Source organism: Anser anser, assembly GCF_964211835.1.
Source record: "Anser anser genome assembly, chromosome: Z".
In the NCBI taxonomy this organism is placed as follows: domain Eukaryota; kingdom Metazoa; phylum Chordata; class Aves; order Anseriformes; family Anatidae; genus Anser; species Anser anser.
Genome location: NC_139723.1, coordinates 17,986,417 through 18,000,069, shown reverse-complemented (window position 1 = coordinate 18,000,069; position 13,653 = coordinate 17,986,417). Strand labels below are relative to the sequence as shown.

Sequence of the window (13,653 nt, the reverse complement as noted above, 5' to 3'; positions counted from 1 at the left end):
CTGCAAGAAACCCGCCAGCAGCGCACAGCGGCGAGAGGGGCCGGCGGCAGCCGGACAGAGGCGTGCTTGCGGAACGCCCCTCTCCTGGTCGCCGGGACCCTTCCCCGGCCGCTGACATTGCCCCAAGGGGTTTAGGGGAAGGCACAGCCCGGGGGAAAGTCCGCCGGAACGGTCGATGCGCGGCACGGGCGGCGGCCGGCGGGGCCCGGCGGCGGCACCGCGGCGGAGGGGAGCGGGGTGGCGCTTCCGTGCGCGGCCGGAGGGTGGTGGCGGGTGGAGCGTGAGGTGCGGTGGGGCTCGCACCCGTCCCCGGGGCACCCTCGGGTCCTGCCCCGTCCCGTCCCGTCTCCACAGCCCCCTCAGCCCGCTCCGCAGAGGCGTCTCTGTCGGCGGCAGACGTGCCCGCATTTCCTCGTCCCGCCGTGCTGTCAGGGCAGGGCCGCGGCCATGGATGAGGAGCCTGAAAGGACCAAGCGCTGGGAAGGAGGCTACGAGAGAACATGGTGGGTGCTGCCTTCCCTGCCTTCCCGGCCCCGGGGAGCACGGGGGAGGCCTCCCTCGTGCTCAGGCACCGGCTGTTTTGTGCAGGGAGATCCTCAAGGAGGACGAATCGGGATCGCTGAAAGCGACCATCGAGGACATTCTGTTCAAGGCAAAGAGGAAAAGGTACTGGTATCGCCCCAGGCATGCCTGAAGTGCTACTTTTGCTTTGGCCCTGGCAAGGACGTACTCGTTCTGAAATGGGGTCTGCGGGGTAGATGGTGTCAGCGTGCCTGACAAACATGCTTGTGGCCTCTTGCATTCAGGCCTCTAGACTCCTGCTTATGACCTGCTATTGATTGACTGTGCCTGTCAATCAAGAAGAAAAATAGTTAATCTTATCTTCATTATTATTTTTTTCTAAGACTGAATGCATTTATGCTAGATACTTCAGATGTGTGCTAGCTGAAAGGTCAGGTCTTACTCTGATGGAACACTGTGTAAAGCTTTGTGATTGCTCTCCTGTGAAAACAGGCTGAGAGAGCTGGGGACATTCAGTCTGGAGAAAAGAAGGATCTGGGGAGACCTCATTGTACCTTTTCAGTACCTAAAGAGGGCTTATAAAAAAGATGGAGAAGGAATCATTACTCAGGTAGATAATGATAGGATAAGGGGGTATGGTCTTAAACTAAGAGGGTAGATTTAGACTAGACATTAGGAGGAAATGCTTCACACAGAGGGTGGTGAGGCAGTGGAACAGGTTGCCTAGAGAGGCTGTGGGTGCCCCATCCCTGGAGGTGTTCAAGGCCGGGTTGGATGAGGCCCTGAGCAACCTGATCTAGTGGGTGGCATGCCTACCTATGGCGGGGGATTGGAACTACATGATCTTTAAGGTCCCTTCCAACCTGAGCATTCTGTTATTGCAGTAATTGGATTGATTAGAGAAAATCCTTCGAAGTTTTTTTTAATATACAAAACATGTTTCAAGCTGTTTGTTGGTATGATGGTATCAGATTTTTGTTTAAATTTCTCAGAAAAAAATGTTAGATAAAATCTGAGGTTTTTTTTTCAGGCTACATTAAAGTATTCAATGCCATGTAAAAAATTCAAAGTTAAACCTCGTGGCAAGAACTGTATTTTTATTTTTATTTTTATTTTTTGAGAGGCATGAAATCAGTTTATAATTAATGGTTGACTTTATAATTTCACCTTTTGCATTTTTTCAATGGAAGTAAGTGTCCATGGTTTATGGTTGCTTTATATTTTCCCAAACTCCAGTGTTGGATTTGTTTCAGAGTTTTTTTTAGGCGCTACTCATTCACTTGCAGCTTACATAACTTTCTGTGTGTTTTAATAGACTGTACGAACACCATGGACAAGTTCGACTGGGAATGGTATGTTAATGTCTTGCCTTGAATGTCTTGAGTCCAAAACTGCCTGAGTAGAGGTGGTATGCCTAACTAGAAGTAGCTTTTGCTGACTTAATGTGCTTGAGACCAAAGTTTGCATTCTCCATCATGCAGTCTTTTCTAAACACTTTTTGGTGCTCAGTGGCAGCGTGGGGTGTGAAGCATCAGTAACTTTGGTGGTTGAGGTGTGGTGTGTTCACTGCTGTATCAGGGTGTGCTCTGTGGCTGCAGTCAGGTTGCAAACACTTGCTCAATTGAATTTTCTCCATGTGAAAAAACGTGTGTAATTTTAATGAGTTGTAGATGACGTTATTGTGTGATGCAACACTGAAGTCTTCAGTTAAAGAGATTAAATGTGTGCAAACTATGCTTATTTTGTCGCTTATTTTCAGAGATAAAGAGTGGTGGGTGTTTTTCAAGATGGACTTTTGTTTCGTTTCAAAGGAGAAATGGAAAAATGCATGACTTTTTTCAGTTGCTGTTTATGGTATAGTCCTAAAAGTAGTGGTTCAGCTCTGTTCTAAATTTTCCCTGTTTGAAGGAGGAAGTTCTTGCTTTTCTAAGTAAATAAAATAATGAACTGTTCATTTAAATATCTGTTCTGTGAGTAGTAAAACTTGATCCTTCTGTTAAAATGTGAACCTGATGTAGAATTAACATTTTATGTTGATAATGCAGATGCGTCACCTTTATGTGGTTGTTGATGGATCAAGGACTATGGAGGACCAGGATTTAAAACCAAACAGACTTACCTGCACTTTGAAGGTATTTCCATACAGAAATTTTTTCTCTTTATTAATCTACTGTTTCTATGTAAATCAATTCCATTTTGCGTTTAAAAGAAAGGCAGCCTCCTGCAATTGTTTTTTTTTTTTTTTTTTTACATAGCCTTATCTCTCCTCTCATCCCTACTGTTTATTTCCCTTGTCTTTGTTGCTAACCTGTAATTTTCCTAGGGCAGTTTGGCTTTGTTTTTTTGAATAGCAAAAGCTGTATGACATTAGTGTGCCTTGCAGGAGTATACAGCAGAAACAGTAAAACACTTCTGCAGTGTGGTAGCTAAGATGAAATGTTGTCTGTAATAATGAATGGAAGAAGAACAAACATGCTTTCATTATACATTCAGAATTTTTTTCTTACCATGGTGTTTTCATAAATTCTGATTTGAATGGATTTTAGACAGGATTTGGATTGCTACTTCAGATTGTATAGGGCTTGAACTGCACGCACAGTGTCATTAGAGAAAGTCATAATACAAACCATTAAACTCCTCTGTTTTATAGATTTTGTACAGTTTTATGCTTTTTGGTATATCTTAAACCTCCGTTTGAACAAACACTGATCTAGAGCTTCAGCATATGAAACAAATTTACTTTACAAAGGTAACATAGGAAGGAGAAGGGTAGAAAGGCTTGGGCAAAAGGAAGAAAGTGAAAGGGATGGGCTTTTTCCCAATTAAAAAAAAATAGCAATACTGAATGTTTTGCAGTTACCAATTACTTAGTATATGTGAAGCAAAACTGTATTTTGTTTTTAACAGTCTCAGTTTTTCTTTATAGTTACTGGAATATTTTGTTGAAGAGTACTTTGACCAAAATCCTATTAGTCAGGTGAGTACAACCATGCAAGAAACAGGTAACAGAAATCTGTAAAAGTTACTTTTAGTTTTAATATTCTCTAGTAAACTTTTCAGTTGCTAGGTTACTTTCCACTCTTTTATCATCAGTCTAATGAAATTATTGGTTTTGCAAGAACCAGTGGAAGTAAGAACCCATCTATTCTTTTCCTACATTCCTAAACATAAATCCTAACACAGAAGTCTCAATTATATTTTACTTCAGATATTTGGAATTAAAAAAAAAAAAAAAAAAACGTTCCTTGTTGCAAAAGTAAATTGAAAGTACAGGAACATGGGTTAACTGATCCATAGCGTTGTGGTGTTGCTGTTACACGTTCAGGAAAGCTTGTGTAGTTAAATAATTGTTGATCTATAAAGAAGTATGAAGCAAAACATAGCAGAGTTGTAAATCAATGTATTTTTAAACTCATTAAGAAAAGTTCTGTCTTTTTGTTTCCCCCTCCAGATGGGCTTAATTGTAACCAAGAGTAAAAGAGCTGAAAAAATGACAGAACTTTCAGGTAGGGATGTGTTATCTTTTTAAAAAACTTAAGATCTGTTGTCAGTATAGTTAATTTCTCAACCCATTGATTAATTTTGTATTTGTTGACATCTGTGCATTTCTTGAGATTTGACAGGATGTTATGAAGCAAGGTTTCTTGAGTTCCTGCCTTCTGTCACTAGCAAGCTATGTGTTTTCAGAGATGTAGTTTTAAATCTTGTCTCTTTATCTACCTGTAAAACTCGAGCAACTTTATTGAAGAGTTGGAGAATTCCTTAGTGCTTAAAGTTACTTTGAGGATAACAGTGTTTCAATGGAGGCAGAACTCATTTTACTCTTTGTGAGACAGTTTTCACTGTGATTTTTTGTTCATGTGAAACGCTTAGCAATATACAATGATTTTCTTCCTCTTTGGCTTCTTAAAGTTTTTAGCAATTGAATATTTGTGGAGTAAATGTCTTTTTGTTGATACATTGTTTTCCACATTCTGATCAAGAGGTCGAATTCTAAGGATAGACTTTGAAGTCATAGTTTGAAAACTGTTTCTGTACAAGTATACTTATAAAACTCATAAAATATACTCATCGCTCATAAAATATAAAGTTTAAATACATAAATTCCTTTAACACATTACTTTGAACTGTTTTATTCGCTCACAGGTAACTCAAAAAAGCACATAATTGCTCTGAAGAAAGCAGTGGATATGAACTGCCATGGAGAGCCGTCTCTATATAATTCCCTAAATTTGGCCATGCAGACTTTAAAGTTAGTTTGTAAACATGTTTTTGTGTTTGTTTTTTGTTTCCCATAGTCATTATAATGCTGATTGTGAATTTTTGAGGGGACAGAGACAATTTTTTATTGTGTTTTTTTGTTTTGTTCTTATTCACGTTTGATGTTGTTTGTTCTTTAGAAGTAGTTTCTTGCATTGTACTGGCATGAGTCTTTAAAAGGTGGCTTTACATCGTCTTAGAATACTCACTGATAACTTGTAAGCTGATAGCATATTTAACTTTCTAACACAAGACATTTCTGTTCAGAGATATGCTTCTTACAGGAAGCAACAATATTTTAGAAAGAAATAGTTGATGTTAGGTTGTGTATAAATATAGGGATGAAAGACCCTGCAATGAATTTTTACGAGAGAGCTAAGGAATGAGACAGCAGAGTTTGGGATTAATAATGGTAAGAGACCACTAAAATAAATAAGTTTGAATCTGGTAGAAGTTTTGACAGACTTCAGAAAAGTAGACCTTTAAGTAGGTTAGATTTACAAACTTTATTTGCTGTGTGAGTCAATGTCACAAAAATGATCTGAAGGACTAGTTGAAAGAGAGTTTTCAATTAAGAAGTAAGAGGAAAGAAAGGAGTTAATAGATTTACATCTATAAACTGATCAGAGATTTTTAAGAAGTTAGGAAGACTTACTACAGTGGTGCTAGTGTGGAGGTTAATTTAACCTGTGAGAGTACGGATAAGGTACAGGGATAACTTAAACATTAGCACAAACAATTTGATAACAATTACATAATCAAATCTTGTATATTAGAGAAAGTCTTGGGTTTTAGAAAGTGAAACTCTGGTGCTCAGGAGCTTACAAAAGTTTTTCTTAGTTTATAGGCAACTTCCTATCATGTCATCTTCTGACTTTAGTACATTGAAGTCCTTGGAAACTTTAGCATACATATAGCGTGGTGTACAGAATTCAATTAACCATATGCTTTCTTTAGGCACATGCCAGGACATACAAGCAGAGAGGTTTTGGTAGTCTTCAGCAGTCTGACAACATGTGATCCAACCAACATCTATGATCTAGTTAAGGTACAGAAGTGAAGTTTGGCTACTACTTTGAACCTCCAAGCTGTTAGACTAAAAACAGACAGTTGCAGTGTCATCACCAGTAAGTTTTTGTTTAAAACTTCTAACCTTTATTGTTCAGCATACGAATTTGATTATTCTTTCTTTTTCCACATGAAGTGTTTAAAAGCAGTTAAGATCAGAGTGTCTGTCATCAGTCTAAGTGCTGAAGTTCGAGTTTGTACAGTGCTTGCCCGGGAAACTGGTGGTATGTATCTGAAGTTTTATAGTTATACTAATAAAATAAGTTTAAAATCAAAATTAAGTGATTAGTTGGTAATTTTCTTCAGTGCATGTTGGCGTTAAAGAATGAATGTTCTGTCATGCTAGCAGAAAATTTAAGGGCTTCTCAAATCTGTGAAGGATAGTATTCAGTGAAATAATACAAGCTGCTAGATGTATCTGTGGAGAGAAGAAATGTGTCTTAAAGCAGGCTTCTACCTATAAAATTGTAAGATGTGGAACTTAGTGCAACATGTTAATATCAGTTACTAAAAAAGTAGCTCTTACAGTATAATTACTACAGAGTAATGTTGACGAAAATAATAAGGGCCCTGTAAGTAAACATTGATGTATTAGTTTTAAAACTTATTTTCAGAAGGATTTCCAAGATTATTTTTCAGATTTCTTTAAGAAAAAAAATAAAAATCTTTTTTTTTTCTGAGTTGTCTTTGTACGTAAGTTGTTGTTTTCTGTTATTTGTAGAATATGTTTGCATTACTTACCTGGTCATAATATGAGAGTAACACATTTCTTTCCTCATGACAGGAACATACCATGTTATTTTAGATGAAAGTCATTATAAGGAACTGCTAATGCATCATGTTAGTCCTCCACCTGCCAGTTCAAGTTCCGAGTGCTCCCTTATTCGAATGGGTAGGATATGGTTTTGTTGCAGTCCTGGTGCAAGATCTGTAAATCTGTCTTTTTCTGCCCTTGTATTTTCTGTTTTAAAGCAAAACAAATGGTTTTGCTCATTTTTTTGCACATTTTTTAAATGTAACTTTTATTTTGCTAAGTAGATTTTTATTTACTTAATATTGTTCCTACAAAGTAATAAGCATTTAAATAAAGAGAATAATTAGAACAAATAAGACAAATTATGCAACTGCAGTTGGAAGCAATAAGATGAAATAACACTGACTGTATAGTAACTGGTGTGAATATAAAGTTTAAAAGAAAATGATGAAAAACTGTATTTTATTCTCCCTCAGTATTTACCCCTGCACAAGGCAACCTTTACAGAAGGTTAATGGTTGTACAAGGCAACCATTAATTGGCTGCAAGACCCTTCTATTTGCACATGTAGTATATAGTTTGTTAGGACCACTGTTGTGGTGGTCTTTCTTTCAACAAATGGATTAGGTGCCTTTTCTTCTCCTGATGTATTTCTCAATAAATTTAAGCCTGGAGTTAAACTAGAATAGCAACACTATTACGACTGATTAGAGCATTAATTTCTCATCCATGCATTTTCATAGATAAGAATATATTTATACATAGATTTAAATACTGAAGCAATTTACTCTTTGGAAATAAAACCTAGTAAGTAGTGAAAATAATCTGGCTATTTGAGATGATCTGTAAAAAAAAAAAAAAAATAGTTGACATAGAAAGACCAGTGTCTTCTACAGCCTCTGTGAAGTGCTATAGTCTCATCTGTCATCATACTGTACTTGGAAGAAGAATATGTTCTTGGTGTGTGCATATTAAAGTATTTTTGCCTTAATAAGAAATCACTGTTCAAGCAAACATTCTTGTAGTGCTCTTTCTGCTTTCCTACTGTTGTACATTATCTTTTTTAACTGTTACTCAAAAACTGGCTCCAATGAGTTTCAGTTAATATAAAGTTTATGAAAAGCTGTTTCATTTTTTACAGCTGGGGAAAATAAAGGATTTGTTGGTGAATGTAGGTAGAGAATGTTAGGAAAACTTGCTCCCTGGTAAGAGTGCCTTGCTTCCTATAACAACGAACAAAAAAAGAGATTCACTAAGTGTTTAGGATAATCTTTGAAATTCTGCATTACCATAAGAAAATGGAATATTATTTTTATGTTTGAAATCAGACTTTTTTCTTCAGGTTTTCCTCAGCACACTATTGCTTCCCTCTCTGATCAAGATGCAAAGCCATCCTTCAGCATGGCGTAAGTAGATTTGATTATAATTCAATAAACTGATTAGAATTCTAGGTTAGAATTCAAGTCATACTTGAATATACTTAGCCATATTTAGCAAATCTGATTTTCAGTGAAAATAATGCAAAATAACATGAAAAAGGACTAGCAAGTAATGTGTTGTGACTTTTCAGTAGAAATCTTGCTTTTATTTGCACATCCACTGTGGCCATAGTTCTTTCTTTAAAATATTTTTTATAAAATTTGCATTTAGATTTTTTTTAAGATAGTAAATGGTTTTTAGGTACATTTATTTGTACTACCAACTTTAAATGCATTTATTAATTCAAATATTTATATCGTTATAAAGATACAACAATGATAAAGAAGGGTATCATCTGTAATAAAGTTTTTTATTTATTTACCGAGGTGACATAAAAGGAAAATTTAAAACAGAGGCCTTGTTTGCTTGGTGTGCCAGTGCTCTTAATGAAAGGAATCATAGTCTTCAAGGATAATATGAGAGTCTGAATTTTCAGAAGGAAACGGTCTGCTCTTTGAAAGAATAGGTACTAATGTACATCTTAAAGTCAGTACAGGCTGTTGGGAGGCGAGTAGGAATATTGATACGGATGTCTTGAATACCTTTTTTATAAGGTTTTATTGACTCTTTTACATGGGAAAATTTTGGTCTTTGTTCTGTTTCCATGGGAAAATGTGATTACTGATATTTTACCCATATTAGTAGTTTTCTGACACTTCCATACACTTGAAAGTGTTGTACAAAAGCTACAGTAACTGCTAAAACTATTTGTTTTGAGAACCATACATTTTTTCAGTTACGTAGCATCAGGTTGTTCTCTTACATATTTAATTGTCTGTCTTTGTTCCAGGCAATTGGAAAACAACAGTGAGCCAGGTCTTACGCTGGGTGGGTACTTCTGTCCCCAGTGCAGAGCAAAATACTCTGAACTTCCTGTGGAGTGCAAAATCTGTGGTGAGTAACAAGAGCAGGTGAGCAGATAGATGCATTATGTGTTAGTGATTAAGAGTTAAGGGGTGGAGAAATTTAACTGAACTTGGCAAATAAAGGACAGTTCTAGCTTAAGAAGCCTTCATTTGTGTCCTGGGATTTCAGCTTCATACAAGGGACTTTCCTGTACATACGAGGGACTATGCCTGTAATAATAAAACTTTATCATACAGGTAACAGTAAATAATCTTCTGTTGTTCATGTGCCTGTTTCTGAATTCCAGAGTGTGTGTAAAATTGATACTGACAAGGAAGAGCCTAGATGGAGCATATATGTATCTTATGTTAAATTTCATAGAATATATGTCTGCAATAGTTGTATCAATTGTTGTTGCTGTTGTCGATTTCTGGGATCAAGGTGATGATGGAAGAGAAAGGCAAGAACACCAGAAACACTTGCTAATGAGCATACGTTGTACACAAATACAGCAAAACATAGTAAGTCGTAGGTGTTTTACTGCCCTCACATCAGTGAGTAACAGATATTTTGTTATTTGCCTGGATTGACCAAGTAACTGACAAGCTGTCATTCACATTTTTGGGAGAGATGAGATTGTTGTATGGAGGATGTTGAGGGAGGTTTATACACACCAAGATTTACTTGCAAGATCTGTAACTGATGGCTTACAGCCACCTTAATAGCAGGAGTTGTTTTCGGGGAAAATAAACATAAAGGAGTTGGCAGATGGAGTGAGGGGATGATGGAGTGAGGAAGGAAAAGCAAAAACTCTCCTCACTGGCCAACTACATGGAAAAACAGGGTCTGCAAGATAGGTGTCCTCTTCAGGATGCCTCCTCCAGTACAGCAGGTGCTTCCCACCTAGTAGGTTGTCATAGTGACTGTATTGTTTAATCAGGATCAAAGAAAGCCATTCAGCCTTGCAAAGCTTAACAGACTGCAAACAGTGGTGCTTGTCCCTGCTCAGTGAGGGTGGGAGGAAGGATTAGCATCTTTTGTAGTAGTAGTATTATGTGAGCAATAGCTATCCACCTGTTAACTTCCACAGGCATATGACTAAAACATGATAAGTCTAATCAAGATACTGTATTTGGCAACAGGGTGAAATAATTCTAGTTTGGAATTGTTATAAATGAAGATACAACTCAATCTGAATTTAGTAATATTTATAAAAGGCAAGTAAACAGCGCTGGGTGTGCAGGGAGTCTACGCTCTACCAAAACGCACACACACCCATCGAACTTTCTAAATATATAGAACATTGCTTTTACATATTCATAAGAAACCCGAATACGCCTATACATATGTACAATCAGAAAAGGTATCAATTGAAACATAAACATGGCAAAGTTTTCCGAATTCTGGCAAGTGTTTAACAAACAATCCTTTAAGTCTATTATTATTAGTGTCCATGACTGGGGAGCATAGTTGGAGTTGGTAATCCTGGTTGAAGTGCTCCCATATCTTCCATGACTTCATTAATTTTTCTCAGATCATGTAACAGTCTCCATTTTCCATTCCTTTTCTTGATTACAAACACCGGAGAGTTCCAGGGCTAGTTGTGGGTAAAATATGTCGCGCTTTAAGTTGTTAAGCAACTTGGCCTTCGGGCCTTATGTATCCTATTCCTCCCGGATCGAAGGGAAACAGATCTGGCTCCTTTTCAGGGCCCGGACCAAAAGGAACGTTCAGGTCACCAGGGGGCGTAACAGCAAAGGCCTGCGATGGCTGTAGCGGCGGGGGGGGCCGATGGTGTAGCAGAAGGATCAGTGGACGAGCCCGCAGCTCCATCACTACCTGGCAAACCACAGGTTTCTGATTGTGGTGGCACATGGCTCTTTAAGGCCTCAGAGATTGCTCGCCAGGTGCCAAGCAATCCCACCGCAACCTTGTCGTCTCTAGTAGCCGAGTCCCACACCTTGACCTCAATTTGGTCCCATGTTTCAAGATCATAAACTGTCTGATTGTTAATAAAGGGAATAAGCTGTAAGGTTACCAGGACAGTCTTTGTTTCTAAGGACATATGATTCCCCATAGCACGCAACTGCTTACCTTCGGCCAGCAAAGGGCAGTTGTATGCGTGGGTCCATTTGTCTCAGCTTGAGCTTCCTTCCAGCTCCGGTGCGTCTATTTCCAGCAACTTTCTATATGAGCTTCTTTGAGCAGTTTGCTGAATTTGGCCGAACCTATCTTCATCAGGCGATCAATGTCTCTGTTCCTGTCCTGGTCCCTGTTCTGTTAGCCTGTCCCTGTTCCTGTTGTTCAGGTCCCTGTTTGTTTTCTTCGGGTCCCTGTTTGGGTGCCATTTGTGGCATAATGACCACACGGACACCAGGGTTCTTTTAGGATCAGTAACTGCTACTACTTTATTGATGACAGAACTTCATCATATCGTGTTGCATCCCATATTGAGAACAGGCTCCCTTATACTATTCGCCCCACAGCAGTCCTTTTCCACTAACTCTTCATTGGTCAAACAACTTTGCCCGGCAACCAGCAAACCCCCAGCAACTTCCATGCCTTAATGGTGGGAGAAGAAGCAACCTGAGATGGCAAGGCATCTCCTGAATCACCCTTCTTTGTTCCCTCTAAACTCTTTACATTCCTGATGGCCTCATCGTAAGAGTCTGATGTTATCACTAACCATGGGGCTTGTTGACCCCCATGGCCACACTCCCACATCTCCCCCTTCTTTATTATCAACAACCATCTTCTTGACACGAATTATTACTCCATATATTACAGAAAATTTTGGTATCAACATTAGTTTCATTTCAGCAACGTAATAGTGTAACTCAGAAATTCTTTATATCAGGAAGATATTCTCCACAACTGCAGCAGTCATCAGAACAATAACCTGAAAGTTTATTCCATGTGTGAGTGGGTGACAAAGAATTTTAGGCTAGCTCATGCTCCACTATAAGACTGTGTTAGCTTGAATAGGCCTATGGCATGCTTTGCCAGTGTTATAGCAGGCTGCAGTATTACCTTGTAGTGTGGCACCATATTGACTGGTTATCTAGTACAGCAGAACCATCACTGCCAATGATGAATTCTGCAACTAGAATTAATTGGAAGACTCTTCTATGATTGCATTTTGTTTTTAAGATGGAGATGAGAAACTTGTTAAGTTTTCAGCTCTGCGTTATAAATATATTTCTGAAGATTGACTTAAACCTTCTAATCAGAAATCTCAACAAAACAGAATCATTACTTGTAAATTTTCTCATATAATAATAGCAATGTATTTTTATTTGCAGGTCTTACATTAGTGTCTGCACCTCATCTAGCTCGATCTTACCATCACTTGTTCCCTTTGGATGCCTTTCAGGAAATTCCACTGGAAGAATATCAGGGAGAACGGTACTCAAAATTTATGATTGTGATAATATAAACTGTATCTTTGTTTTTCCTCACAGAAGTAAGAATATCTTGCAGTAGCTTTCATGCTGCTGGAGACACTTTTGAATGTTTGGTGATTTTTGGTCACCTCTGGCAAGAAGTGTTTCTAGTTACCATTAGCAGTTACCCTGTGTATCCAGTTGAATGGCCGAAATAGTTTCTATTAATGGTTATTATGTATGATTAAGATGTTTTTAAACACCACTATATATAATCTTGTTACTTTTTTCAGTTAAAAACCAAAATTTTTCTTCTAGGTATTGTCAAGGCTGCCATGGAGAAATCAAAGATCAAAATGTAAGTATGTTGAACTGCATTGGAACTTGCACTGAGATGTGTCACAAGTAGAGATAATCCTATTGACTATTTTTCTGAAGGCCAGAAAAATACTTGGGAAAGTTTTTCTGATGGTAGAGTTCTCTGTCATAGTCATGCCTTTTAGACTGCAAAGGCTATACAAGTGTGGGAAGGGATTTCCTAAACTTGCATAAATAAGATTCTACTCCAAGCATTTGGAAGCTTCTGCAATGACTCAAGCTCAGCGTCTCAGACACCTTAATTCAGTTGGTTTTCTGTGATGCAATCTTGTTGTGCAAGTTGTCTTGATGGCAACTGTTGATCTACTATAGCGCTGTAATTTTCTTCTAATTTAACTTATTTCTCTATCTTTTCCACACAGGTTTATATATGTAAAGTATGCCAGAATGCATTTTGCGTGGAGTGCGACATGTTTGTTCATGATTCTCTGCACTGCTGTCCTGGCTGTATTCATGAGCACCCTGCTCCGGTATGTGTATGATGTCGTCTCTTTTTTAAAGACTGTCATGTCAGTTTCATTCTTGTGTAAATCCATTTTGTTTATTCAGCCTTGGCTTTCAGTGAGGTGCCTCAGAACAAGAAAGGCCTGGATGATTACAGAAGGATGAACATGGGTTTGAGAGCAAATTTTGTTTTTACTTAATGTATTAATGATTTTTACTTTTAATATATTCCTGAATTATCTGTATCTGATTTATTTTTAAAGTTCTGAGTTTTTCTGAGTGTTATTGTTGGTAACGTGTACATTTGTAAATGTAAAAGTGATAAAACTGGTTTGTATTTTAACGTGATGATTTGTGTTTGATTCGTTCAAAAAAAAGAAGCCCTGAAAATAAATTTTATCTATTGTTTTCAGTGGATGGTGAATTATTCTGTTAAGTTCTATAGAGCAAAATATTTTTGTAAAAATTAACAAAGACGTTTCTGTGCAATTAATTGGAGGGCAATTCAAAGAGAATTAA

The 13,653-nt window shown here is 37.9% G+C and overlaps 1 protein-coding gene across 2 annotated transcripts; it reads left to right on the top strand.

Annotated features, from left to right (window-relative positions):
* Nucleotides 1-13,543, top strand: GTF2H2 (general transcription factor IIH subunit 2). 2 transcript variants are annotated; one of them, XM_083817278.1, is made up of 16 exons: nt 5-503; nt 589-666; nt 1,838-1,874; nt 2,568-2,654; nt 3,449-3,499; nt 3,974-4,028; nt 4,669-4,774; nt 5,740-5,830; nt 5,987-6,074; nt 6,635-6,742; nt 7,947-8,010; nt 8,874-8,977; nt 12,232-12,334; nt 12,631-12,670; nt 13,053-13,160; nt 13,240-13,543. In XM_083817278.1, the coding sequence occupies exons 1-16, from the start codon at nt 448-450 to the stop codon at nt 13,297-13,299; spliced, it is 1,236 nt and encodes a 411-aa protein (XP_083673404.1). In that variant the 5' UTR covers nt 5-447; the 3' UTR covers nt 13,300-13,543. The 2 variants fall into 2 exon arrangements, with proteins under 2 accessions (XP_083673405.1, XP_083673404.1); XM_083817279.1 differs by lacking the exon at nt 12,631-12,670 and having other exon boundaries at nt 1-503; nt 13,053-13,543.
* Nucleotides 13,544-13,653: the final 110 nt, after the last annotated feature.

Bases quoted from the DNA above. Each gene is read 5' to 3' on its own strand.
- GTF2H2 (XM_083817279.1), top strand. From the start codon at position 448: ATGGATGAGGAGCCTGAAAGGACCAAGCGCTGGGAAGGAGGCTACGAG. The intron at 504-588 runs GTGGGTGCTGCC...TGTTTTGTGCAG, and splicing joins GGAGGCTACGAGAGAACATG to GGAGATCCTCAAGGAGGACG. The intron at 12,335-13,052 runs GTACTCAAAATT...TTTTCCACACAG, and splicing joins GAAGAATATCAGGGAGAACG to GTTTATATATGTAAAGTATG.